This window comes from Vulpes vulpes, chromosome 12 (genome assembly GCF_048418805.1).
Source record: "Vulpes vulpes isolate BD-2025 chromosome 12, VulVul3, whole genome shotgun sequence".
Classification (NCBI taxonomy): domain Eukaryota; kingdom Metazoa; phylum Chordata; class Mammalia; order Carnivora; family Canidae; genus Vulpes; species Vulpes vulpes.
The window spans coordinates 127,514,372-127,542,058 of record NC_132791.1 but is presented as its reverse complement, the minus strand read 5'-3'; the positions used below and the strand labels follow the sequence as shown (position 1 = coordinate 127,542,058).

Sequence of the window (27,687 nt, the reverse complement as noted above, 5' to 3'; positions counted from 1 at the left end):
TATTTATAACAATAACTTAAGTACTCAACTAGAAAAATCAAAACCAAAACATGTTTCAGAGATTCCTCCTGAATATCGAAAGGCCCCAAACAAGATGGATTCTAGTTTCCCTCCCCAACTATATCAGAATTTGTAAAAGTTAAAAGTAAAAAAGCGTGCGGTATTTCTTTTCAAGATCTGGTGAAGTTTGTACTGTAAGAGGAGATGACAGCATTACTTCTGTTAACTTTTCCTAGAAGAAGAAAAAAAAATTGAAGAAATATGTTTATATTATATTGGAAGACATTAATAATAAAACTGTATGTCACTGAGGTTTATTCCTGAGGGACTCCAAAAAATCATTCAGGTTGTAGCTATGCAAAGTAAATGAAATTTTTAAGTGTGTATTTATGGAACCCAAGAATAAACTTTCTTACGTTCTTAAGCAAGACAGTTGAGCTCCCTGCTGCTCCCACCTGTGTTGAGAGTTTGAGTTGTTTGATGTGAACAACTGAAGCTTTGTAAATACCTCCTCATGAATCCCAAGAGCAGTCAATTTTAAGAACTGCCTGGATTGCCAAGTTCCTGTCAGAGGGCAATAAAGGCTCAGAAAGACCCTCACTTAGCTCCTGTGCTTTAAAGCCTGTGTCTGGAGCAGGCAGTAGAGCACCTACAGCACACTGACCCATTTCAGAGGCTTAGCTGGTTTCTAAGAAGAAGCTCTGCAGGCCCCAGTGCTTTGGATAAACTCTTACAACAAGCCTTAAATAAATCTTGCTAAGGGAACAAGACATCTTTTTTTTGTCATCTCAAAAATATTGGTTTTATATTCTTTAGCCTTATTGAGAGATGACTAACATGCAACATGTGTAAGTTGAAGGAGACAGGATGGTAATTTGATACAATACACTAATGTATTGTGAAGTGTTTACCACAGCAGGGCTGACAAATGAACAATTCCAGCTCTTCACAGGGTTATCATTTGGGGGGGGGGGCGTATTTAAGATCTACTCTCCTAACAACTTTCAGATATATAATACAGTATTGTTAGCCATGGTCACTGTGCTATACAGTAGATCCCCAGAACTTAGAAAATTTGAGTGTCTGCCTTTTCTGTTTCTCTTCTTGCTGAATTCTAAAAGGTTTCTTTTCTCTAGTGACTGCATAGTAGTAATGAGACTTTGTCCCTTTCTCATGCCTCTCAAGTATAAGCCGAGTCAATTGTACGTCTACTATATTATGAGAATGTAATATACTCTAAATTATCCTATAAAATTTTCCCCAGGAAAAGATGCTTTCAGATTCTGAACGTGATTTTCTTTTACTGCCTATACTGTAATTGCTTGTAACTTTAACCCAAATCATTTTTAATGTTTGTTGGTTTTACTCTTGACTCATCGAAACACAGGAGCTAATCCAAACTGTGTCAAGAGTTTCTTCATGTACTTTCATACCCTTGTATTTTTACATCCTCTATAATAAGTTAGATAATAGTGGGAAACAATTTCAGAGAATCAACCAATGCATTTTATAAAAAGTAAAATGCTAAATAATCTTGGTCAGAAAAATGCTTTTCAGAAGAAGTAGCCTTTTTTTCATAAAATGGTGAAGTAAATATGATGAAAATAATGGGATGTGTTAGTAGATTATAGAAAGATGAGCATACTTCATATTGGCATGTTGTCAATAAATACTTTGTTGCTATTTTAATTTGTATCATTTTTCAAAAACATAATGGAAATGGCTCACACAATTTTCTCTTAAAATCTGTAAATGGATAACTGTGTTTAGAGAAGCACTTCATCTTTTGTACATGTTTTCACAATTATTTCTATGCCATATTAGTTCTTACAAATGCATTACAGTTTATTCTTTTAACAACATCTCTTTTCTTTAATCACTGCACAAAAGAGTTTATAAGATGTATCAGAATTTTCAAATTAATTAAAATTAGTTGTTTTAAGAATTTTACATTATCTTCCTAACTTAATTATAAATAGTCTAAGGCAATAGATCTCAAACAATACCAAGCTTAACAATCACCTGGGGTGAGGTGTCAGCTTTGCTAAAAATGCAGAATTTTACCACTATCTTCAGATAGTTTGCTTGAAAAAGTTGGGCCTGGACCAAAACACTTCCATAAAAACAAAACAACTAGAAATCTGTGATAAGGACAATAAAGCTAAGACATTTATTAAAGCTAAAGTCTTGTCTAAAAAGGGTGAATAAACTATTTCATATCTATACTTTTAAATGTGCCCTTTATCTTTATTTAATTTTCTTGAGTTTCAGTGGATTTATTTTTTTAATATTTCAAGTTCTCATTTAAATTCTAGTTAGTTAACAGTATAATACTAGCTTCTGAAGTAGAATTTAATGATTCATCACTTACGTATAACAACCAGTGCTCATCACAAATGCCTCCTTCATGCCCATCACTCCTCCAGCCCATCCTCCACCCACCTCCCTCCAGAAACCTTCAGTTTGTTCTCTATAGTTAAGAATCTGTTTTATGGTCTACCACTGTCTCTTTTTTTTTTCTCTGCCCTTTGTTCATCTGTTTTGTTTCTTAAATTCCACATATGAGTGAAGTCATATGGTATTTGTTTTTCTCTGACTGACTTCTTTCACTTAGCATACTACTCTCTAGTTCCATCCACATCATTACAAATGGCAAGATTTCATTCTTTTTATTGCTGAGTAATATTCCATTGTATATATAGACCATGTCTTCTTTATCCATTCATCCGATGAACACTTGGACTGAATCCATAGTTTGGCTATTGTAGATAATGCTGCTTTAAACATTGGGGTGCATGTATTCCTTTGAATCACCATTTTTGCATCCTTTGGGTAAGTACCCAGCAGTGCAATTGCTGGATGTAGGGCAGCTCTATTTTTAGCTTTTTGAGAAACTGCCATACTGTTTTCCAGAGTGACACCAGTTTTCATTCCCACCAACAGTGTACGAGGGTTCCCCTTTCTCCACATCCACACCAATACCTGTTGTTTCCTGTATTGTTAAATTTAACCATTCTGACAGGTGTGAGGTGGTATTTCATTTTTGATTTGTATTTCCCTGATAATGAGTGGTATTGAGCATCTTTTCATTTGTCTGTTGGCCATCTGTATGTTTTCTTTGGAAAAACATCTATTCATGTCTTCTCCCCACTTCTTAACTGGATTATTTGGTTTTTGCATGTTGAATTTGATAAGTTCTTTATGGATTTTGGATAATAATGCTTTATTAAGTATGTCATTTGCAGATAACTTCTGCCATTTCATAGGCTTCCTTTTAGCCTTGTTGACTGTTCCCCTCACTGTGCAGAAGCTTTTTATCTTAAAGAAGTCCCAATAGTTCATTTTTGCTTTTGTTTCCTTTGCCTCTGTGTTGTCTCTAGTAAGAAGTTGTTACAGCTGAGGTCAAACAGGTTGCTGCCTGTGTTCTCCTCTAGGATTTCGATGGTTTCCGATCTCACATTTAGGTCTTTCATTCATTTTGAATATATTTTTGTGTTCGGTGTATGAAGTGGTCCAGTTTCATTCTTCTGCATGTTACTGTCCAGTTTTCCCAACACCATTTGTTGAGAGACTGTCTTTTTTCCATTAGATATTTTTCCTGCTTTGTTAAATATGAGTTGACCATAGAGTGAAAATCCATTTCTGGGTTCTCTCTTCTGTTCTATTGATCTATGTGTCTGTTTTTGTGCCAGTGCCATACTGTCTTGATGACTACAGCTTTGGAACATAGCTTGAAGTCCTGGAATCATGATGTCTCCAGCTTTGGTTTTCTTTTTCAAGATTGCTTTGACTATTCAGGGTATTTAGTGGTTCTATACAAATATTAGGATTATTTGTTCTAACTCTGAAAAATGTGGTATTTTGATAGGAATTGCACTGAATGTGTAGATTGCTTTGAGTAGTATGAACATTTTAAAACTATTTGTTCCTCTGATCCACGAGCATGGAATGTTTCTCCATTTCTTTGTGTTCTCTTCAATTTCTTTCATAAGTTTTATAGTTTTCAGTGTACAGATCTCTTACTTCTTTAGTTATGTTTATTCCTAGGTATGGTTTTTGGTACAATTGTAAATGGGATTAATTCCTTGATGACACTTTCTGTTACTTCATTATTGGTGTATAGAAATGCAACAGATTTCTGTACATTGATTTTGTATCCTGTGAGTTTACTGAATTTGTGTATCAGTTCTAGCAATTTTTTGGTGAGCCTTTTATGTTTTCTACATACAGTATCATGTCATCTGCGAATATTGAAGGTTTAACTTCTTTCTTGCCGATTTGGATGCCTTTTATTTATTTTTGTTGTCTGATTTCTGAGGCTAAGACTTGCAGTGCTATGTCAAATAACAGTAGTGAGAGTGGACATCCCTGTCCTGTTCCTGACCATAGAGGAAAATCTCAGTTTTTCCCCATTTAGGATGATATTAGTTTTTAGCTGTGGGTCTTTCTTATATGGCCTTCATAATGCTGAGGTATTTCCCTCTATCCCTCCTTTGTTTAGGGTATTTATCAAGAATATATGTTGTACTTTGTTGAATGCTTTTCCTGCATCTATTGAGAGGATCATATGGATCTTATCCTGTAGTTTATTACTGTGGTATATCACATTGATTGATTCGCAAATATTGAACCTCCTTGCAGACCAGAAATAAATCCCACTTGATCGCAGTGAATTTTAATGTTCTGTTGGATTCAATTTGCTAGTATCTTATTGAGAATTTTTTCATCTATGTTCATCGGGGATATTGGCCTGTAATTCTCTTTAGTAAAGTCTTTGGTTTTGGAGTCAAGGTAATACTGGCCTCAAAAAATGAGTTTGGAAGTTCTCCTTCCTTGGATTGCTGTTTAAAATAGTGGTTAGCCATATACTCATCCAAGTATCTCAAAACATCACTTTCATAACAACTATTTGAGAATGTAGTTTAAAATATATTGATTTTTCTACTCTAAATTTTACCCTAGCAGAAAAAAAAAAAAAAAAAACAGAAGAATTTATATAAATACTACCCACTGAGCCATTAAGGTAATAGAAATATAACAAAACTACAAGGTTAGATTTATTGTCATATTGTTTGTATGAAGCTGCAATAAAACAAGTTGCATTTTTGGCCTTGTAAATCCAATGGGCACTTTGGTCCACTCATCTACAGAAAATAAATGATTAAAAAAAAAACCTAAAAGTACTTTTTGGAATATTTGTTTAATTTGTGATCAATTATTGAAAGTGTCAATTTTTACTTTAATATGCCACATTAGACACTAGCATTATTCAATTTACCTAGTTTTCTTCCTGTAACAACAATCAAGTATTTTATAGAATAGCTAAAAATAATATAGCTGGAATCAAAAGAATTGCTTTCATATCAAAATCAGTGCTTTATAGTGGGAGCCTTTCCATATATTATTTTATTTTCACACATATATCTGTTCATTTGAAATCCTGAACTCCATTATTTGCAAAGTCCTAAGAGACTCTAAGACCTTATCAATTGAACACTGAACTACCAGACTGAGTCATATGTTTAACCAGGTAGCAAAAAGGCAAAACAGACTTGATCTTAACTGTCTTCCTGGACTCAAAAATTACTTGAGCAAAATAGCACTTAAGGCTAATGGTTGCTCACATGTTTTACTCCACCACAAAAAAAAAGGGGGTCACGTAGCTAGATTTCTGTGTTCCTATAGTCTGTGAAACCCTTCTCTTATAACACCCAGCTCATCCTCTGGAATATAGGTATTACACAGACATTAGGGTGGCTTATACTCTCTTCTACCTCTTTCTTTGCTAAACTGACTTATATCCTACCCAAAAAGATTAATATTTTTACTTTTTAAGAAATGGATAAGAAATATTCAGTTGTTTATTTTTTAAAAGTAACCGGAATAATTTATTGCTTGTGATTCTATTTCTCTTTATGCTGAATAAGGAGTATTATTAGGCTGAGATGATCTTAGAAAATCTTGATTGCTCTAAAACTCAGTAACGCTATTTTCAGTAAAGACTTCCTGATCAATGCATTTGATCCTGAAGCAGTATATAATTTTACACATGGGATACATCTTGAAAGAAAGCATAGAGTGAAACCTCCATCAAGTGGTCCTTTCTGTACATTCATTCATTCTACAAATATTTATTCAGTGCCCACTCTAGGTGTGGCATCAGGCTCTGCTAAAGATAAAGTGATGAGCAAAACAGATGCATTTTCTGTCTGGTAAATAATTATTCTCTGGTTAACTAAGGTTTAAACCAAAAGCATTTGCTGAAATCCTACTCACATACATTCTTTCTTTTAGAAATAAAGTATGTAGAAAGTGATCAAGGATCTCATAATGCTTCAGGGATTTTGTTAGGAGTGCCATGTCTTATTCAATAGATGACGGTGTCAGAGACATTCGGTAGAGAACTAGAACTCTACTGGCCCCAGAACACACCATGGATGTATTTAAGGACCTAACCAAGTATTTATCAGGAGATGACCAGGACTGATCTTACAGTATGAAATAGTTGTTTGACAAAAGAATTGAGAAATTGGCTCCCCAGTATCTCAAATTGCCTCTTTATCGCATACCTCAAACGTAATCGGTGTATCTTTAAGCAGTATTCCCCCTTTCACTGTATAAAAGGGAAATTGAGGCTCCCATTAGACACAATGTGACTCCCAGATAATTGGCAAAGCTACTGACCTTCCCATACTGTTTGCAAATTAATCAGAAAAGTCTAAAAGCCATGACTGACCTCTCAGAGGTTTATTGCCTTGCAGGGGGAAGCCAATAATCCTGCCTCGGGGCACCATTAGTTGAAAAGAGGGAAATTTCTCACAAACAGAAATGTGGCCATTTGCACCTAAGTGTGAAAAGTGCACAAGGCCTCAGTTCAATTATGCTAAGTCCAGGGCAGCCTCTTTGGCTAATACCATGAAAGTGAGATGTCAGGTCCAGATAGGAGTTTTGGCAAATCGCCAAAATGTGTGGCAACAGATAATATCTGTTTATTTAGAATCTATGTTTATCTGTTTGTAGAAGTGTCTAACATAAACAACTGCACTAGGTCTAGAACTCTACCCACCTCTACTCCAAAAACATCTGACTTGAATAAATACCAAAAAGAGCCAAAAGAGCCTGCCTCCGTCTGCCAGAACTGGTTGATTGTTATCCAGAAAGAAAGTAGCATTTTATTTACTGGCTGATCACCGTAAGGTCATTTTTTTTTTTCCCATACTAAGACCAAAGAAGAAAAAAAAAATCCTCAAAAAACAAAAGTATACAAGACAAAGGAGACCAAAAAACCACCGAAAAAAAGGAAAGCTAGCTTGTCATGAGGAGTGGTCACTACAGACGAGGTCTCATCATTGAAGATAATGGGTTTGATTATTTGAATTGCCTATAGAAGGATCAAGCTGCATGCTTTCCGGCAGCAGTAGAGACAGGACCATCCTGAACTTGATTCCTAACACATTATTCAACATCTATGTGCCAAACATCATTCCAGACATGATGAGGCTGTACAAAGATGAGCAAAATGTGGTCCCTACTGGGAATGCTTACATGCAAGCTGGTAGCTCGTAAGTATGAATACATAGTGACCAGACAATTTTTGATGGCTTCAGAGTCAGAAATATTACAATATGTGTCAGAAACTCAGAAAATGTGTGACTAAGTAAAATCAAGACAGTCAGAAATTCTTCATGGGAAAACAGACATTTCAATTGAAAATGCATTGTATTTTCCCAGGAACAGAAGAGAGGTAAGCATATTCCAGACAGAAACAACTACAAAGGCAAAGAGTTCTGGGAAAGCTCAGAAGGCAGAGACTCCTATGTGATAAAAATTGGGTAGAGAACAAAGGTAGAAATCCAAATGGCGCAGGAATCAAAGACAATGCTGTAAAGACTTGAGATAGCAGGAATATGGATTTCTTGTGTTACGTGAGTTTAACAATCTGTCTTTGTTGTGAGAATCTTATCCCCCCTCAGAGCAGGGTCTCTATTTACCATTTACGAATATATCCCCAGTGATATGAAAGGGAATCAAAAATAATTGTCGAATACATGAAAGTCTGAATGAGCTTCATTTGAAGACACAGGCAGGAGGTATCTCTTTTATGTGTTTAAAGGACTAGCAGCCACCAGCACTTGAAGTTTCTGGAGGTAAGCCCTCAATTACCTGAGGAGCTTTCTTGTCCAGAATACCTCACCCACTGAAGCCAGCAGGAAATCTGGGTTTTCTGGTGTTTGTTGTATTGGCTGAAAAAAAGCACAAGAGTTTCATTTCCATATATTAAAGTAACAATGAGTGAGACACAGTGGGAACAAATCAGGCACTCAGAGAAATTACTACAGCAGAGAAATCATATCAGCAATTTCCCACGCTGGAGCACTTGGCAGAGCTTGCTGCTTTGCTTCATGATAAAGCTGCCTTTGCATATCGAACTCTGCTCAGTCAGGGGCTGCAACAAAGTAAGGAAAACTTAAAAGATGGGAGGTGATGTCTAAAAAGGGGAATTCTACTTCTTTAATCTTACTTTTTAGCTGAATTGATTTGAAAGTGCAAATCCCATTATAATGCCCTGGGTTTGTCGTTTTCATAGAAAACAGAAACATCTTTATAGATCTCGGGCTAGTGCAAAGGAAATTTGGCAGGAGTTGGACAGGGTCTCTAATTGTCTTTTAGCAACCATTACCATGGTTGCAAGTATTCCTCATTTTCTTATAAAGTAAAAAAAAAAAATTAAAAAAGGGAAAATAAAGAAAATAAAGGGCATAAGTTTTTTGAAGAGGAAGGAGAATGTGGTTGTCAGAATGCTAGTACTTTTGTCTTGGAAGAATTGTGAATTCCAGGCATTGACTGTGTTCAACTAAATATGTTTTAGTTGATGCTCCGAGAGTACTTCTTAGAGTAGTTTCCATTATTGTTGTTGACACAAACATTCAAAAACTCAGTTTCTTTTGAAAAAGGATAAAGGACAATCTGCTTGATAATTTTAGAGAAATAAGTTCGTTTTCTAGCCTTAAATAGAAAGCAGCTGCATAGACTTATCTCTAAACCACGGTTTAGAGAATGGCAAGTAATATTCCTCATTAAGTAGAAGATAGAGGATAACTTCATAATTTATTTCATTAGAATTTTGCATCTACTCTTCAGATGTCTAAAAGGCAGTGAGATTAAGAAAAGGGAAGCAGAGCAGCCAACAATACCTTTGAGGACACTTTTCTGAGTTTTATAAACATAAGTATAACCACCCTTCATAAAATCAGGAGCATTTATAGTAAACAGGTCATAAAGTACACTACCTGCCAATGAATGAAGTGATGCATCTTTTTAATCACCATGATTTAGTTAGAAAAGTAACAGGACAAATCCATTCTTGATCCTCCTCGTGACTGTACACAACTTTCTTACTGGTCATCTAGATTTTCTCTGAACTCCTACACAACTGGTGCCAAGTTTAAGATCAGATTGTGGAAGGAAATTAAAATGGTGTCGTTTTTATAAAAAAGAGAGAGAGAGAGAGAGAGAGAGAGACTAAAGTTCACATAATCACCAGTAAATGGAAGAAAGATCAAGATTGTACATAATGAATTTTTATTTTCCTTTTTTTTTCTAGTTTTTTTTCCCCGAGTCAGATATATCAAATGTTGGTTATGTTCTTCCAATTCCAAGCTTATATTGCCTCTTTACTTGCCCTATGTCTTTTCTTTTACAACCACAAAATCGATACAGGAAACATATTTTTTAAATTCTATTCTTATAATTAATTTTGTGGTTACCTTTGCTGATTGTCATAATGTAAATTTGAAGGTCAAATATTTAAAGATACTATAGTGATGTGCTAGTATAAATATCTTTCAGGTAACACAAAAGAAACTAATTTTCTTGTCTCTGCCCACCCCATCTTACGATTTTCCTCCCTTACACATATACACAATGTTCACCCATTTGCTCATTTATTCAACCAACATTTATTCCAGACCTACCAATTTCCAGGCGCTATATATAAAGTTAAATCAATTGCAATCCATCCCTTGAAGGAATTTCAAATGTAAAGGAAAACGGAGGAATGCAAGCAAATAATGTAACACAACGCCGAAAGGTATAATAAAGACTAAAGCACATTGCTGAAAGATGAGTCAGCATTCTGCAGGAAGAAACTCTGGGACAGGGCATTCAAGACAGATGGCAGTGGGAGAGCAGAGTGCTGGGATGGAGCCACATGTCCGGGAAAGCAAATGCCTATGTTGGAACATCAAGTACAGGGGAAATGAGAAGATGCTCAGGGCAAACTGAAGGCTGATTACAAAGGGCCCTATAGGTTCTACTAAGCAGTTTTATATTCCTCATAGCATTTCGATGCCATTGGGTGTTTTTAGACATGATCTGATCGATTCATGTTTTAGAATGATTAATTCTCGCGACAACATAGAGGGTTAGACTCAAAGGGGAAGATTGCTGGCTAAGTAGTGTGCCAAGGGAGCAGTGGTTCTTAATCTTTATTTTTCGTGTTTCATGTATACCAGGATTGAACTTCATCTGTTGGACATCTACATGACAAATATTTATAATTATTGAGGGCCCCCTTAAGTCTCTGCTCCATGGAGTCTATATTTTAGTGAGACAGCCACACGATAAATGAGTAAATATGTAATGCCAAGTAGTAATAATGAGAAATTCTTAAATGTATTTATTAATATCTACTTTGTCAAGCACCATGATATGCACTCAGTTTAGAGATTCATAGTCACCGTTAACTTTCGTTAAGATTTTGAACTTACAAATTGAACACCAATAAAAAATAAATTTATTATTTAAAAAAAAAGATTTTGAATGTAACTGATCTGACTGGGTTTTTTTTTAAGGGAAATTTCCATTGGCGAGTTTAACAAGTATTGTTAGTTGTAGATAATAGTCTTTGTAGAAATAAAATACCTATATAGTGAGCTTGCTATGCACATACAACATACTGACACCAAAAAGAATCTCGTTTATTAGGGAAAGCCATATTTTTCCTGCTTTTTCTCTCTTAGTTATGACCTTTCATTTGCTAGTCTTTTAAATTAATTCCTGAGTTAGTCACTTGAACAAAGGTAAAGACTTTGCATTAAAAAGTTTTTCCAAAAAAAAATAAAAATAAAAAGTTTTACCTTGTTTATTAAGATAGGATCTCTGCTTACGTCTTTATTATCCTCACTCTGAATCCACTTCACAGGAACAAACGTGTGGTTCTCCAGCACCACTATGCTGTTTGGAGTACAACAAAACAATTAAGCTCAACTGCCAAGAAAACATTCTCCTGAAATAAAAGTAAAGAGAGTGATTCTGGGGTCATGCATCTTCTATATTTAGCTGACCACAATTCTATCCATTGAGTAGAATTACCAACAGGCAAATTTTAGAACTCAGGACCGAAAAGTTACCAGCTGTTATTAAATAGCAAGGTGCTGCCACAAAAAAATATGGACAGAACATATCTTCAGTGTGCCTCAGATGGTTTAGTTGACTTATTATTGTGGGTAAAGATGATCAACATTGAAGAGAACTAAGAAAATGCCACTAAAGCAACTAAAGTGTGAAATGTATATGAAAGTTAAGGAAAGCAGTGAGCACAAAGTAACGCTGTAGGAAAGATGTCCTTAAACAACCTTTTAAAACTGTTCTCTAGAGCTGCATACTCTATCTGGCACTTGGTATTTTAGTGTACATTAGCATATTAAAGTCTCTAAACATTCCTATAGCAAAGCAACCTCAAACCTTATTTATCCTGGCATTCCCTGCAAAAGTGGCCTTTCTCTCTCTCTCTCTGCAGTCACGGAAAAATACGGAAAAATAAAATGTTCCCAAGAAAATAAAGGAATTTTTTAATTAAGAAAAATAAGTGAGGAATGAACATTCAGGTGATAATATTTCAAATAAATATGATAAGGAAAAGAAATATAAAATCAAGAGCATAGTGGTAGGAACATGGTATATTAACAGGAGCCCCCAGAACCAGTGGCTCATACAGTTCCTTACCCAGGAAAGTCACAGAATCAGAGATACTCAGGTTGGCTGGATCTTAGAGGTCATCCATCCCATAAACAGTACCTTCACATGGTGTTTATGCAAGCCATGTTCAAACATAGTTGACCTATAATTCAAGTATCTCCTCATAATGACCTATCCCTTTGAAACATATGACAATATGTGATGTTTGAAAATAACTTTTATTCCCATCACCACCAACCCCATCAGCCCCCTCAAGTTTTCTTTGTAACCCATGAATAGATGTTTATCCATTGATGACATGTCCAGTTAGGGACATGTAATATTCTGATTAACCAAAAGTTAACCATCTATGGAATTTGTATTTTCAAAGAGAACACTCTATAATGTGCTTAAAGCTGTACTGTACATAGTTGAACCTGTAACTGATCACTTTAAGTTTGTCATATAAATAGAATTATCGACTGGATTGAGTTGGATTTACATTAAAGGTGGGCTGTATACCTGAACTGTCATTTGAGATACACACCTGGTAAAGTACAAGCTATACAAAACTGAATCCAAGTTATTCAAGCTTTCCTGCTAAGTAGCTTTATTATGCATATAAGAAGAACTTGCGGACCTAAATTTGGATGTGTTTTTACCTGATAGCTCTCCATCTGTGTGGCCACGTCCCAGTCTGCTGCAGAATGGGAGTAGGAAAACCTTGCATATACAATGTTATTCAAACAAGCAATATGTTCAGACAGGAGATTATTTGAAGAAAGGAACTTTTGTTTTGTTATGAGAAAGCTGGTTTTTCTCATCAACACATTTAGCATTCATCAACTATCTAATATGATAAAGAATGTCATTGTCATAAATATCTGTGATTCATTTTGCTCTTATGAAAAATGTATAAAAATTGGCCCCAAATAAGTCATTTTTATGATTGCTAAGTTCCTCAGGAAAGCAACGGGGTAGAGAAAAAAAAATTATAGTCAAAACATCCGGGCTGGAGTCCTAGCCTCATTACTTAATGACTGTACTTAGTGAACATGTTTGTTTATGAAAGCAAAGGATTACCCCCCTGCACCTACATCTCATTAGCAGTATTTTTTATATTGCTTCACACAAAATATCTTCTTTAATTAAAGAAGAGCATGGTGCTCACTGGTTCCTTCAAGCTATTATGTGCATTTCACATTCCTAATCACAAATTCCATAGAATCTTCTGTGCCTCTTTGCAAATATGTTCAATCACTAAATTAAAATGCTATTAAATCAGAATGGATCTCTGCTAAGAGATGGTCACTGTTAGCATGATGAGAATCATAATATTCAGGCTCTGTGGACATAGAAATTTGGAACTGCCATAATAGAGAAGGATACACTCTACAACATGTTTTTCTATAGCTCTTGGAAGTTCCCATGATGAGATGAGGTGTCCTGAAGCAGGAAATAAACACCTGCATTTCAACACTTAGTTTTTACTCATTGTTCTATAATACCATTCAAATCATATCACTTAAAGGGCTATCTGTGTGGAGAGGTATATATAAAGCAATCTACAATCTTCATAGATTCTGAACGGATGAAACCAAAGGTTTGTTGTTGGTTTTTGTTTTGTTTTGTTTTGTTTTGTTTCGTTAGCATTTGGAATATAGTCAAGGAAAGAAACTAGTACTAAGAACAGGTGTCCTTAAGGTATATAAAGACAGTATGAAGAGGAAAACCGTATGTCAGGAATAAAAAGAAGGTATCAAATAAAGACACTGTTTCGTTTCTATTTCTCTATATAAGAGATTAAACCTTTTCCAAATTAAAGCATGGCATTTTATGCAACTTGAGTCCCTGACTATACACAGAGATTAGGGACTTTTTTACCCTTATTAATTTTACTGCCACATTGCTCATTTCTTTTTTTTTTTTTTTTTTTAATTTGGAGACTGTCTTAGTTTGGTTTTCCCAGAAGCAAACCTTAAGACACAGATTTATGTATAATCCATCGGTTTATGAGACGAAGAACATACTGAAAGAGCATTGGAGAAATGCAGTCAATTAAAGGTGCATTTATCCTGAAAATGACCATGTGGGTGACCGAAGCTTAATCTCATTTGAAATTAATGTAAATTACTAGAAGATTATTGTAAATGTCATTTGAAATTAGTGTAAATAGAACACACATATCAGAATCCTCCCTCTGGCAAGGGTGTTAGAATATTTATGCACCAGGGCTGCAGGAAAGGAGGGCGTCTATTCCAGGCACTTCTGACCTTGCCCCCCCTGACCTCCCCACTGAGAGCAAAGTGAGGGACCAGGGAGACCAGGAAGTCATGAAAATCCTGGTGCCAGCAGGTACAGCAGTAGACACTGAAATGGTAAGAGGAAAAGCATGGGTGGGCAGCCAGTAGCATCTGTGACAGCCACTGGCCATACAGACAAAGGACTTTAGATCTGAGAAGGGCTCTACCCCATCTTTTACTGGAAGTCAGTCAGCCCCTGCTGGCAGCTGCTACCGAGAGATCAGATCATTATTTTGAGAGGCAGCCATCCCTTTATGGGCAACATTCTTCCACTCCTTTTTCCCTAAAAGTGAATTTGTCCTAATTAGAAATTTTTATTATTTCTGACATCGTCAAGTACAGATGAACAAAAACACATTTGTATACATGTGCATGTATTTGCCCCTTAATCCTAAAACATTTGATGAGAGTTCTAGTTCCCTGTCCCTCACCTCATCTCTTCTCACACTAAATAGCCTTAGTTCTTTTTGTTCTAGGGTTCTTTATTTTCTTCTCTCCCTCTGTGAGTCACACCCCAGAAGTAAAAGTCCTCTTTTCTTACAGGGTCATAACTCTGCAGTGCATTTGCAAAAGCCTTTTGCCTTATGTTTTTCTTTTGGTGAAACTGAGGTAAACTAAATCAGCTAAAGCTTTTGATTTTATCTATAATAAAATATTTTGAAGCATCCTGACGATCAACATGCAAGGGACATCTGGGGGTTTGGGATTTCTATGGAAACAAAGGACTAGAGAGAGTGACAGTAAGTCTCCAACATTTACCAGGCATCCTGTCCATAACACCACCAACTATACTGTAGTGCTTTGCTCATGTCGTGGGATTCTCTGGAACATGATAACAGCTGGGAGAGGAATTTCCAGCTGAGTTATCAAATCAGAGAAAAGGAAAACCAAAATCATTCATACTCAGGTGTGCTGTTGCAGGTCTCCAGCTCGGAGACTATTCACTACAATGATCATAGCTTCGTAATAGTAGTTCAAGGTGATACACAGCAACCCTCATCTAGAAAGACCCCTGAATGCTTTATAAACCATCATATATAAAGGATTCACATAAAATTAGATTGAGGGCTAAAGGCCAAACTCTCGTCATTTACAAGTCTCAAATGGATCTTAATATACTAGTGTTGGTGGTGTTGATATGCTAACTTCTTTATTCATCCACTCCATCAATATTTATTTAACATCTGTCTGTCTTTCAAATTACCTTGTTCTCCCAACCAAATGATACCACATCTTAAAATCCATGGCACTCCCTTTAGTCTGTCTGCATCTTAGTCATTTCTGCCTGAGGCTTATCCCCTTAAGAGATTAATTAAACACTCTTATCCCAACAGCACCGATTTACTTAGGTTTATATGCCTTGAATCTCCTTACCCTAAACTTATACATAGGACACATTTATTGAACTAAATTTATTTAAAGGTGGGGTCAAGGTAGAAAAGTGTCCTGGATTCATTCTTCCCTAATTTTAATAAATGAATAAAGATTTAGAAGTCACAGTCATAAAGACTATGCCATAATTCATTAAAACAATGCAGTGACTTCATCGGGCATTTACCCTATTAATATACATGGGTCTGATTTTAAAATTGAATCATTTGACCAGCACCATAGATACTTCTAAGCAACTGTCTGTCTCCTAAAAAACAAACAAGAAAAAATAATCAAAGGAATCAATTAGTCCCATTTTTTTTTTTTTAGGTTTTTTAAATTTATTTATTCATAGAGACACAGAGAGAGAGAGGCAGAGAGGCAGAGACACAGGCAGAGGGAGAAGTAGGCTCCATGCAGGGCCTGATGTAGGACTCGATCCCGGGACTCCAGGATCACGCCCTGGGCTGCAGGCGGCGCTAAACCGCTGCGCCCCCGGGGGGCTGCCCAATTAGTCCCATTTCTTAAGCGTTTTATTCTGGTAGAGATGGGCTCCTTTGAAAACGTATGGGCAATGGAACTTGTATATTCTTCCTAACCCGTTCCTCAGAACTCTGAACAGATACTTGGTCAATTATTCTTTGTCCATTTGCATCCTCTGTCTCTTTTAAGAAGATAAAAAGAACAGGAAAACAGTCTCTACTCCTACATGTTTTTACCTTTATGAAAGGCCATAATTAATTATCGCAACCAAGTCCTCACCATAGGCCTTGTTTTCCGTTAAAAATTCATTCCCTGGGCACTTCTGATGGCCCCCTGTCTCCCCGCACTGTGAGTAAAGTGGGCTCCGGGGACCAGGGAGACCCAGAAGTCACAGAAATCCGGGTACTGGCAGGAGTGGCAGTAGGCACCGAAGTGGTAAGAGGAAAAGCATGCGTGGGTGGTCAGTAGTGTCTGTGAGTCACTGGCCCTACAGACATACTTGTGCTGTTATATATTCCTGTCTTTCCCCTCACACTGTGCACTTTCATTCTTTATAAAGAATAAGCATCAGAAATACAAAGACACAGGGTTTGATCTGCATCCAAAGTCAAGTCACTCTGATTGCTGTTTTTGATTTTTCATTTGTTTGGTGGTTTGTTTTTGTTGTTTTGGTTTTTTAACAGGAGGATGTCTTCACATTTGTTGAGATGATGATAGCCATGTAAAAACACATCTGTGACACTGTCAGTTTCACACAACAATTAAAAATTTTTTTTTGAAAAAAAAAAATTTTTTTTTTGAACTTAAGCAACCAGTACTCTAGGTGCAGGACACTTTACTATAGAGTATTGAAGTATAAATTGGATTTTTTTTTTCCACAAAGAAATTCCATCTACTGTTGGATGCTTGGCAGAGGGATCAAAATCTGGCCTTAACCTCAGTCAGGGTGGGGTGGGGAGTGTTCAGAGGCAGTGAGGGCCTCACAGCAGTTTGTAGGGCACATTCATTTCCCCCCTGCCAGGATCTGGCTCAGCAAAAAACGGTGTTCTCTCTGGCCTCCCCAGCCAGGTAAATAAATCCTCTGATCACTGCTCCCTGGGGCCCTGGGTTCCCATCATGTTGATGCAAATCAAGCAATCAAGCTCTGCAAGGCCTTTTCTGCCAGGATTTTTGTCACTTTTGGTTGTTTGTGGTTCCATAAGTTCTAATTCCTTGAAAACATATTACATAAGCTTTAATTTATTACAGTTCTTTACTAGGTAATCTAGAACTGACAGTAATTTCCTTATGGAGACACCAAGTGCAGAATTTCTGCCAGTTCCACATTTTTTAACACTTACAAGTGTTAGATCTTTAAAATGATTTTAGAAAGGGGCAACTGGGTGGCTCAGTCAGGTAAGCATCTGCTTTCAGCTCAGATCATGATCTCAGGGTTCTGGGATCCAGGCTCATGTTGGACTCCCTGCTGAGCAGAGAGTCTGCTTCTCCCTCTGCCTCTGCCTGCTGCTCCCCCAGCCTATGCATGCTTTCTCTCAAATAAATAAATAAATAAAATCTAAAAAGAAAAAAGAAAAGAATTTTAGAAGAAGGGAGAGGTTATTTACTGCAGCCACAGAGAAATCATTCCCTGAGAACCTTGAGAGGAGAAGAGGCAGGATGAGTAGGGGTGCTTGAGGAGAGTGCAGAAGGGTTTACACCATCACACCAGAGAAAGTTACAGTGAATCAGCAAGAGAGAAGTAATGAATTGTCCTGTGGCAACACTCCCTGCTGAGGTCCAATAGTGAAGCTCTGGAGACACAGTAAGAGAGTATACAGTGTCCTAAGTATAGCCATCAGGTGTTCCTTGATAATTATCTTTTGCACACACTCCCCTGGAGATTCCCAGAGAATACCAATGCTCTCACCTCCTCAACCTGGGCTAAATCACTTGGGTTTGGGTTATCCAATATGATGACTAATTAAGCACTTTCTTTAGCAGACCTTGTTTACAATCCCATCCATGCATTGCTTGTCCTCATCTTTATGGTGAGACTGTCAAGGGATGTACAGCTTTAGATAAACTGTGGGCTAAATCAGGCAATATAAAAGATACAGACATGCTCCGTAAAACATTTCAAATGCATAGTTGAGCTTCCCGGAGAGAAAGAAAAATCTTCTGGAGCCAGCAATGAAAGGCAACTGCACCCACGGAAGTTGCCAGATTACAACCTGACTGGAGGTTTAATGCTCACCCAAGAACAGGGACTTTGGGGTCAGCCAAGGCAATAAGTTAGACCTCAGGTCTGATTTTAAGCCACACTCTTGAAGAGTGATACCCAGTAAAAGAGACAACTAGAAAACAATGTGCTCCCTGTACAAGGAATCACCTGAATGTTTTCTGCCTGGGGCCAGGCTCAGTGTGGCAAGGCAGACTCCTTCTGTGAGAAGTGGTCATCACTACTCTCTTTAGGCAGATCGTAAATTTAATTCGAATTTATACCACACTCTGTGAGCTGGGAATCAGTAATAACGAACACTGCAGTATCTGTTAGAAGCAAACATAGACATCTTTGAAGGGGTGTTTTCAAGGAAATTGATAAAGAATTTCTCAGAATCATTGAAGGAAATCCTCGTATTCAGGAAGCACAGCAATTCCTGAACAATATAAACAAATAGTAAGAAGTAAAAATCCAAATTCCATCATAATGAAACTGAAGAACCATCAGAATAAAGAGGAAGTCTTAGCTGTGACCTAAAAGAAACGATAAGATGAGCATAGAGACTCCATTTCACCAATGGCATGTGTGCAAACTCTGTTTTTTTTAATCGTGATTCGTATGTTCTGGATTTTAAAGGGATTTTCCTTTATTTCATACACAACTCATCCATTTACAAAGAATTCTTTTTAGAGGCTATTAAAATGCTAAAAACAATTTAATTTTTTCTTTGATGAGGAAAGTACATGAAATTCATATATTGTGTTGTCCACTTTGAGGAACAAATGAAGTTACGAAGTGGCTCATCAGTAACTGTCATTAGATTTTTTTCTCATTGAAGGAATTATCAATTTTATAGAAAATAATGCAACTATATTTCTCTGTTAGGAATTTCTGAGTTCCTAATTCCTGAAACATTCCTAAAAACATTCTTAGAAAAAAGATGATGAATCTAGCAGAGAAAAAGTCTCTTGATGTTGTTTTGTCTTTATTCTTTTGATTATAATAAAATACTGCTCTATCCATATGCAAGTGGGAATTGACTAAGTATTCTCTAGTATCAGAGGCGTCTAAACACAGATACTGTGCCTCAGAAAAATCTTGCTTGCTGCTCAGGACAAAAATCCAATCTACTCATAGAAAATCATTCTTAACAATAGAAGACACTTAACAACCTATCATACATTACATATATATGTAATATATATATATATATATATATATATATATATATATACACACATTAGTTTGTTCCATAACCATTTCTTTCTCTCCTAGGGAATTATAGCATGAGTAGTAGTTTTGTTTTCTTTTGTTTTTTTAAAGATTTTATTTATTCATGAGAGACAGAGAGAGAGAGAGAGAGAGGCAGAGACACAGGCAGAGGGAGAAGCAGGCTCCATTCAGGGAGCCTGATGCGGGACTCGATCCCAGCACTCCAGGATCACACCCTGGGCTGGAGGCAGGCGCTAAATTGCTGAGCCACCCAGGGATCCCCAGTAGTAGTTTTTTGAACAAGGTTTGGTAAATGAAGGCTCATTTATACAGCATGATTGAAATTAGAGTGTTGGGTTTTTTGTTTTTCTTTTTTTTTTACTTTAATCACTTAATTTTTAAGGTGGCTTATGAATTTCTTCAATTATAAGAAAAAGTAACATTTTCTCATCATGTTTCCACATGGAATTATGCTAAAATAGTGAAAATTCTATTTTTAAAAATACCCTTCAGTAAAGTTAAATTGGTTTTTCCTTGTTTCCTTCTATCTTCACAGATTGTGAGTGTTGGGAAGCATGTAAAAGGCTACCATTACATCATTGCAAACTTGGTAAGAGCTCTCTGTTTTTTTCTTTTTCATAAGAATTGCTCGAGCGTTCCAGATTATAATAACTGTGCTTTAAAATAACACTTCAGTAAATGAGTAAACTACATTACTTACTAAGCTTTTTATACACCTAGGATAATATTTTTGTTACAGTAATCATCATATTTCTAATGCGCAATTCAGTATATGTTGATACAGACTAGTTTGACATCTGCCAAAGCACATTTAAAAGTGATTATATTTGCTTTACTATGATATCACCTGACAAATCAAATAATTGTCTTTTATCTGTATAAATGATTAGTGTACCATAATTTAATGTATGGATTAAGGTTGCCAATACTTAGGATATCACAAGGATGATCAAACTGATGACCCTCGTGCTCTGATTTTAAGAAAAGCAAGATTAAAACAGATATGTAAGGAAGTCTTTTGATTGGGAGTAATCCAAATATTTTTAAAATTATGTCAGCTTTTCATGTTGTGTTATATATAGACCTATATTGAAAAAGATACATACACATTAGTATAAAATCCTGAAAGTGCAAATCCTTCTAGATTTCTTGCCAAGGCTCACCAAGTATTTCTTGTTAACTGTGCAGTGTAGAGGGAAAGCAGCCAAATAGGGGCCCATTCTTCTTGCTTCATGAGAGTGCCATCTGCCCCAAGGGCTTAACCTCAGATGTGGTTTATTTAAGAGAAGTTAAGAAGGTTTTCTCCTTTTTCTCTTTTCCTACTATGTATTTCTTTGGTGGGGATCTTTTCCTTAACACAGGGAAAGAACCAAAGGCTGCAAAGAGATTCAGATTTAATTCTCGTCTTGTAGTGAGTGGACCATCACCCTCTGAGACAGGAGTTTTTAGCTGTTAGTGAACTGGATCACACTATGAAATTGAGATATTAAAATTCAGCAATAGACTATCAACTCTTCTTGCATGGTGTTTTTGGAATAAAGTATGATTTCACTAGCTTCATGGATTATCATGAAAATACTGAGAAATGTTGACTTATCTTTCCCATTGTTTTTAGTAGGCCTGTAGTCTGGATATTTTAATATATTTTATAAAAATATAATTCTTAAAATTAGCGTATCCTGATATTAATCACTAAAGACAAAAAACTTACGTTTCTGGAATGTGTACACTCACAACGACATTATACATGGAGATTCTAACAAACAGAGGGTTTTGACATCCCTTCTTTCAAACAAAGAAATTCAGAAGAAAAAAAAGTCAATAGACTGTCATGCCAGAAATGAATTGTTGACTTAGACAAACTAGTACAAAATGGAAAGAATGGCTATCAGAGCCTGTCTTAAACTTCCCTAGTAGATGAGAGCATACTTAAGATATCTATGTAATGACTAAATAACACCATATGAAGTAGAAAGAAATATTTGCTTGTATTAGGGCATAGAATCATCACATAATCAAGGGGTACCTGGGTGGCTCAATCAGTTGAATGTCTGTCTCTTGATATCAGCTCGGGTTGTGATTGTGGAGTTGTGGGATCAAGCCCCATATTGGAGTCCACACTCAGCACAGAGTCTGTGTGTCCCTCTGCTCTTTCGCCCACTCTCTTTCTCTTTCTCAAATAAATAAGTAAAATCTTCAAGAGAAAAAAAACAAGACTTTACCATATGTATTTGATATCACTGTAACACATGATTAGGTCAGTAACTTGTGCATATCTACATTATAATATATTGTTTTAATTATGCTTTCCTGACTTATTCATTTATTTCTAAATAACTGTGACTTCCAAAACAAGAATGATTTTTGTTCTTAAGAACTACTGCAGAAGATTCCCAAATATGAAATAAATCCATTATCAAAAGAAAGATTATATTAATATAGTTAATGTTGAAAGACTGAATAATTTCCTGCTAAGATCAGGAAAAGAAGGATGCCCCCTCATGATTTATGTTGAACATTATACTGAAGCTTCTAGCAAGGGATATTGGGCAAGAAAAAGAAATAAAAAGACATTCAGACTGGAAAAAAAAAAGATATTTTTGAATAGAAAATCCTAAGAAATCTAGTTAAAAAATCTAATGAGAACTAGTAAGTAGGTTCAGCAGGGTTTTGGATAGAAAGTCAATATAAAAAATTGTATATTTCTGTATGCTGGTAACAGACATTCTGAGAGTGAAGTTAAGAGAATAATTCCATTTATAACTTCCAATTACAATTTACAATTAATGAAGAACTGCTATATAACCAATTCAGCAGGACTGTTTAGTTGGAGGAACCTAGAGGGAGAGATAGGAAGCTCCTGAACTTCCCTCCTCCCACAGATATGCACAGAGTTATCCCTCCGAGAGAAATCTGGAATCTAGCTCAGTGACTCCTACACATCAGGCAACTAAGAAAGTACCCACATTGAAATGGGTAGGAAACGCTGAGACACACTCTTTCATAAAAACTGTGTATACCAACACAGTGTCATACAGTCAGGAGGGCATCCATCCCTAGCTCCCAGCTTCTCCATGAGCAGCAGAGGATTTGGATCATACATTTAGCACCCCAGCTTTTAAGGCTGTCACTCAAGAGACAGGCCCATAGAACACCTATCTATGAAAGTCAATGAGTTATACATCCACAAGACCCACAGGACTATAGAAACAATTCTTAATGGGCTCATGAGGATTCATTGTAACTATCCCCACAGGCCTTATTAGCACAGAGGGATCAAGCAAAGATGCCCATCTCCAGTCTTTCCCTGAAAGGAAATTAACTACCTACTTTACAATCTGCTGCCTGAGAGCCCATAGGCAAGAATCTGCATTAAGGAGCTGCCTGCATTAAGGAGCTGGCTGTGATTCCTTATGGAGTTCAGGGGATCTGGTGGATATTTCTGTCACCTTCTCCCTCTGGCTCACTTCCATTACAAAACCAGGTCATCAACTTGTCTCTAGAAGAAGATTGTACACATGCCTGGTGGCCTACCTATTACTGTTCCCACTCAAGGAATGACTGGATCTCATAGCTGAATGTACTTGTATTCATAAATCCCACAGGACTGTAGCAAATAATGAGGTAGTTCTTAACAGGTACACATGAGAGTACTCACCCAGGTATCTCCCCAGAGCTGAACATAGAAGGAACTGGCAAGATGCCCATTTCCCAGTCTTTCCCTGAAATGGGTTTGACTGTATATTTCACAAGCTGCTTGCCTGAGAGTCAGTCTTACAATCAGCCTGCATCTAGGTGCTGACTATGACTCTTTCCTTTGGGACACAGCCAGGTCCCTCACTACTAGGATCCACTAAACAAAGAAGGCTGCTTGAGTAATCACACAGATTTAAGAGACAACCAACAGTTTAGTCTGTGCTAATTTGATGAGGGTCATCTCCTATACAACACCAGGGTGTCAAGACTGGCAGAGGTATGTGTATTATCTAATGTGTAGAAACCAACCAGTACAGAGAATCAAGAAAAATGAAGAAAAATGAAAATACATTCCAAACAAAAGTACAAAATAAATCTCCATAAACAAATCTTAATGAAATTGAAATACATTATTTGCACAATGGAGTTCAAAATAACAGTCATAAAGATGCTTGTTGAGGTCAGGAGAGCAATGTATTAACAAAGTAAGCATTTCAACAAACAGTTAGAAAATATTTTAAGATATACCAAACAGAAACCACAGAGTTGAGGAATACAAAAACTAACTACAAAATTCTGTAGAGGTATTCAACAACAGATTGGAATAGATGGAAGAAAGATTAGCTAACTTGAAAACAAGGCAGTGGAATTCACCCAATCAGAGAAGAAGAAAAAAAAAAAAAAGAAAGAAAAGATATACCTGTTAAGAACTCCCTCATTATTCGCTACAGTCCTGTGGGATTTATGAATACAAGCACGTTCAGCTATGAGATCCAGCCATCCCTTGAGTAGGAACAGTAATAAGTAGGCCACCAGGCATGTGTACAATCTTTTAGAGACAGGGTGATGACCTGGTTTTATAATGGGAGTGAGCCAGATGTAAATTGTGACATCAAAAACAAAATGTGGGGAGAAATATGGAGAATTGTAGAGCTTTTGTATGCATTCAAAGTTTAGTTGTTTCCAGTTTAAAATAGACTGTTATAGCTATAAGATGTTTTATTAAAGCCTCATGATAACCACAAAACAAAACTTATAGAAGAAACACAAAACATGAAGAGAAACGAATCAAAACATACAACCTTGGGCAGCCTCAGTGGCTTAGTGGTTTAGCGCTGCCGTCAGTCTAGGGTGTGATCCTGGAGACCCAGGATCGACTCCCACATCGGGATCCTTGCATGGAGCCTGCTTCTCCCTCTGCCTGTGTCTCTGCCTTTCTCTGTGTGTGTCTCTCATGAATAAACAAATAAATAAAAACTTTAAAAAAAGGAATTTACTCTGTAAAAAAATACAACCTCAAAAATCATCAAATCACAAAAGGAAAGCACAAGAGAGGATGAAAGGAAAAATAAACTACAAATCAGCTAGAAAACAATTCACAAAATGTCTATAGTAAGTCTATTCCTACCAACATCTATTTAAATGTAAAGGGACTATATTCTGCAATCAAAAGACATAGAGTGGCTGAATGAATTTTATAAAGAAGGGAAAAAAGAAAAGACCCAACTCTGTATTGCATACAGAGACTCATTTCAACTTTAAGGACACAAACAGACTGAAAGTGGAATAATGGAAAAAAGAAAGAACACGCAAATGGAAACTGAGGAAAGAAGAAGTAGCTATAGATATGTCAGACAAATTGACTTAAAGTCAGAAACTATAACAAGAGACAAAGAATATCATTTTTTTAATGGTAAAGGAGTAATTCATCAGTAAAATACAATATTTGTATATACTTTTGTACTCAATATCAGAGCACCTAAATATATACTAAAGCAAATATTAACAGATCTGAAAAGAGAAATAGACAGCAACCCCAAAATAGTAAGGAACTTCATCACCCCAGTTTCCTTTTTTAAAAATTTAAATTAAGATTAATTAATATAGAGTGTATTACTAGTTTCAGGGTAGAGTTTAGCGATTCATCAGTTTCATATAACACCAGTACTCATCACATCACGTGCCCTCCTTCATGCTGGTCACCCAAGTTATCCCAATCCTCCACCCACTTTCCTTCCAGCAACCTTCTGTTTGTTCCCTAGGTTTAAGAGTCTCTTATGGTTTGCCTCTCTCTCTGTGTTTTTATCTTATTTTTCCTTCCCTTTCCCTACATTCATCTGTTTTATTTTTTAAATTCCACATATGAACGAAATCATATGGTATTTCTCTGACTGACTTATTTCACTTAGTATAATACACTCCCGTTCCATCCATATCATTGCAAATGGAAAGATTTCATTCTTTTTAATGACTAATATTCCTGTGTGTGTGTGTGTGTATGTGTGTGTGTGTTTCACCTCTTCTTTATCCATTCACCTGTCGGTGGACATCTGGGCTTTTTCCTTAGTTTGACAATTATGGACATTGCTGCTATAAACATTGAGGTGCATGTGCTGCTTCAAATCACTACATTTGTATCCTTTAGATAAATACCTAGTACTGTAATCTCTGGGCCATAGGGTAACTCTGTTTTTAACTTTTTGAGGAACTTCCATATTGTTTTCCAGAGTGGCTGCACTAGTTTTCATTCCCACCAACAGTGTAAGAGGGTTTCCCTTTCTCTGACTCCTCACCAACATCTATTGTTTCCTAAGTTGTTCACTTAAGCCATTCTCTCTAGTGGAAGGTGATATCCCACTGTGGTTTTGATTTGTATTTCCCTGATGATGAGTGATGTTGAGCATTTCTTCATGTATCTATTGGCCATTTGTATGTCTCTAAAGATATGTCTGTTCATGTATTCTGCCAATTTCTTGACTAGATTTCTTGTTTCAAATCCCATTTTCAATAATGGCTAGATCCTTGAGGCAGAATATCAACAAGAAGGCACTGGATTTAAATGGCCTATTGGACCAGACAGTCCTAACAGATATCTACAGAATACTCCACTTAACAGCAGAAGAATATACATTCTTTTCAAGCACATATGGAACATCTTGCAGGATAGATCATATGTTAGGCCCCAAATAAGTCTTCCTCAATTTAAGAAGACTGAAATTAAATCATGCATCCTTTCTGACACATAGATCTGAAGCTAGAAATCAGTTACCAAAAGAAAATTCAAAAATCTACAAATATACAGAGATTACACAAATGCTTTTGAACAACCACTGGCTTAAATAAGAAATTAAAAGAGAAATTTAAAAATACTTTGAGACAAGTGAAAATGAATATGTAACATACCAGAACATGTGGAATGGAGCAAAAGCAGGTCTAAGAAAGAAGTTTATGGTGGTAAATGCCAAATTAAGAGAAAAGAGATATTAAATAGTCTAACTTTATACCTCAAAGAACGACAAAAAGAAGAAACTAAGCTCTAAGTTAGTAGAAGAAAGGAAATAACAAAGGTAAGAGTGAAAATAAATGAAATAGAAACTAAAAACACAGTAGATCAATGAAATTGAGAGCTGGTTTATGAAAAGGTAAACAAAATCAACAAATCTTTAGCTAGACTAAAAAAGAAGAAAGAAGACTTAAGTAAATAAAATAAGAAATATGAGAAGATACAACTCATATGATACAAATACTAAGGATCATAAGAAAGTGCTATAAATAATTATACACGGTCACATTAGAAGAATACTTGAAGAACCCAGATAAATTTCTAGAAGCATCCAACCTACTATGCATTAATTATGGTGAAAAAGAAAATTTAAACAGACTAATAATAAGTAAGAACTTTGAAGCAGTAATCAAAATACCCCCACCAAAAAAGTCTAGGACCAGGTGGTTTCATGAGTAAATTCTACCAAACATTTAAAGAAGAATTAATACCTTTTAAAATTATTCCAGTAAATAGAAGAGGAAAGAACACTTCCAAAACCAACGTTATATGGTTTCATTCATATGGGGAATATAAAAAATAGTGAAAGGTATTAAAAGCGAAAGGAGAGAAAATGAGTATGAAATATCAGAGAGGGTGACAGAACATGAGAGACTCCTAACTCTGGGAAATGAACAAGGGGTGGTGGAAGGGGAGGTGGGCAGAGGGACGGGGTGACTGGGTGATGGGCACTGTGGGGGGCACTTGATGGGATGAGCACTGGGTGTTATACTGTATGTTGGCATATCGAACTCCAGTAAAAAAAGATACAAAAAAATCCAGTGTTACACTAATATCAAAGTCAGACACTACAAAATAAAACTGAATTAAAGCCTTATATCCCTGATGAACATAGATGCACCAATGCTCAACAAAACATTAGCAAATCAAATTCAACAGTATATTAAAAGGATTATGCCAGGATCATACCAACATCAAGAGTGATTTATCCCAGAGATACAAAGATGGCTTAAAATCCACAACTCAGTCACCGTGATACACCACATTAACAAAAGGATAAAAACCACATGATCATTTCATTAGATGCAGAAAAAGCATTTGACAAAATTCAAAATCATCTTATGATAAAAACTGGGTATACAAGTTTTCTTCTCAACATA

General features: G+C 36.2%; 1 protein-coding gene across 21 annotated transcripts in view; it reads left to right on the top strand.

Moving 5' to 3' along the window:
- Positions 1-27,687, top strand: part of GRIA4 (glutamate ionotropic receptor AMPA type subunit 4) — a 367,857-nt gene that overhangs the window by 256,354 nt on the left and 83,816 nt on the right. For all 21 annotated transcript variants that reach the window (XR_011995840.1, XR_011995843.1, XR_011995847.1 and 18 more), the window contains one exon: positions 20,084-20,137. Coding sequence is in view for 11 of the 21 variants with exons in the window: in XM_072729916.1 (XP_072586017.1) it covers positions 20,084-20,137 (54 nt within the window). In the remaining 10 variants the exon portion in view is untranslated. The remainder of the gene's footprint in view (positions 1-20,083; positions 20,138-27,687) is intronic.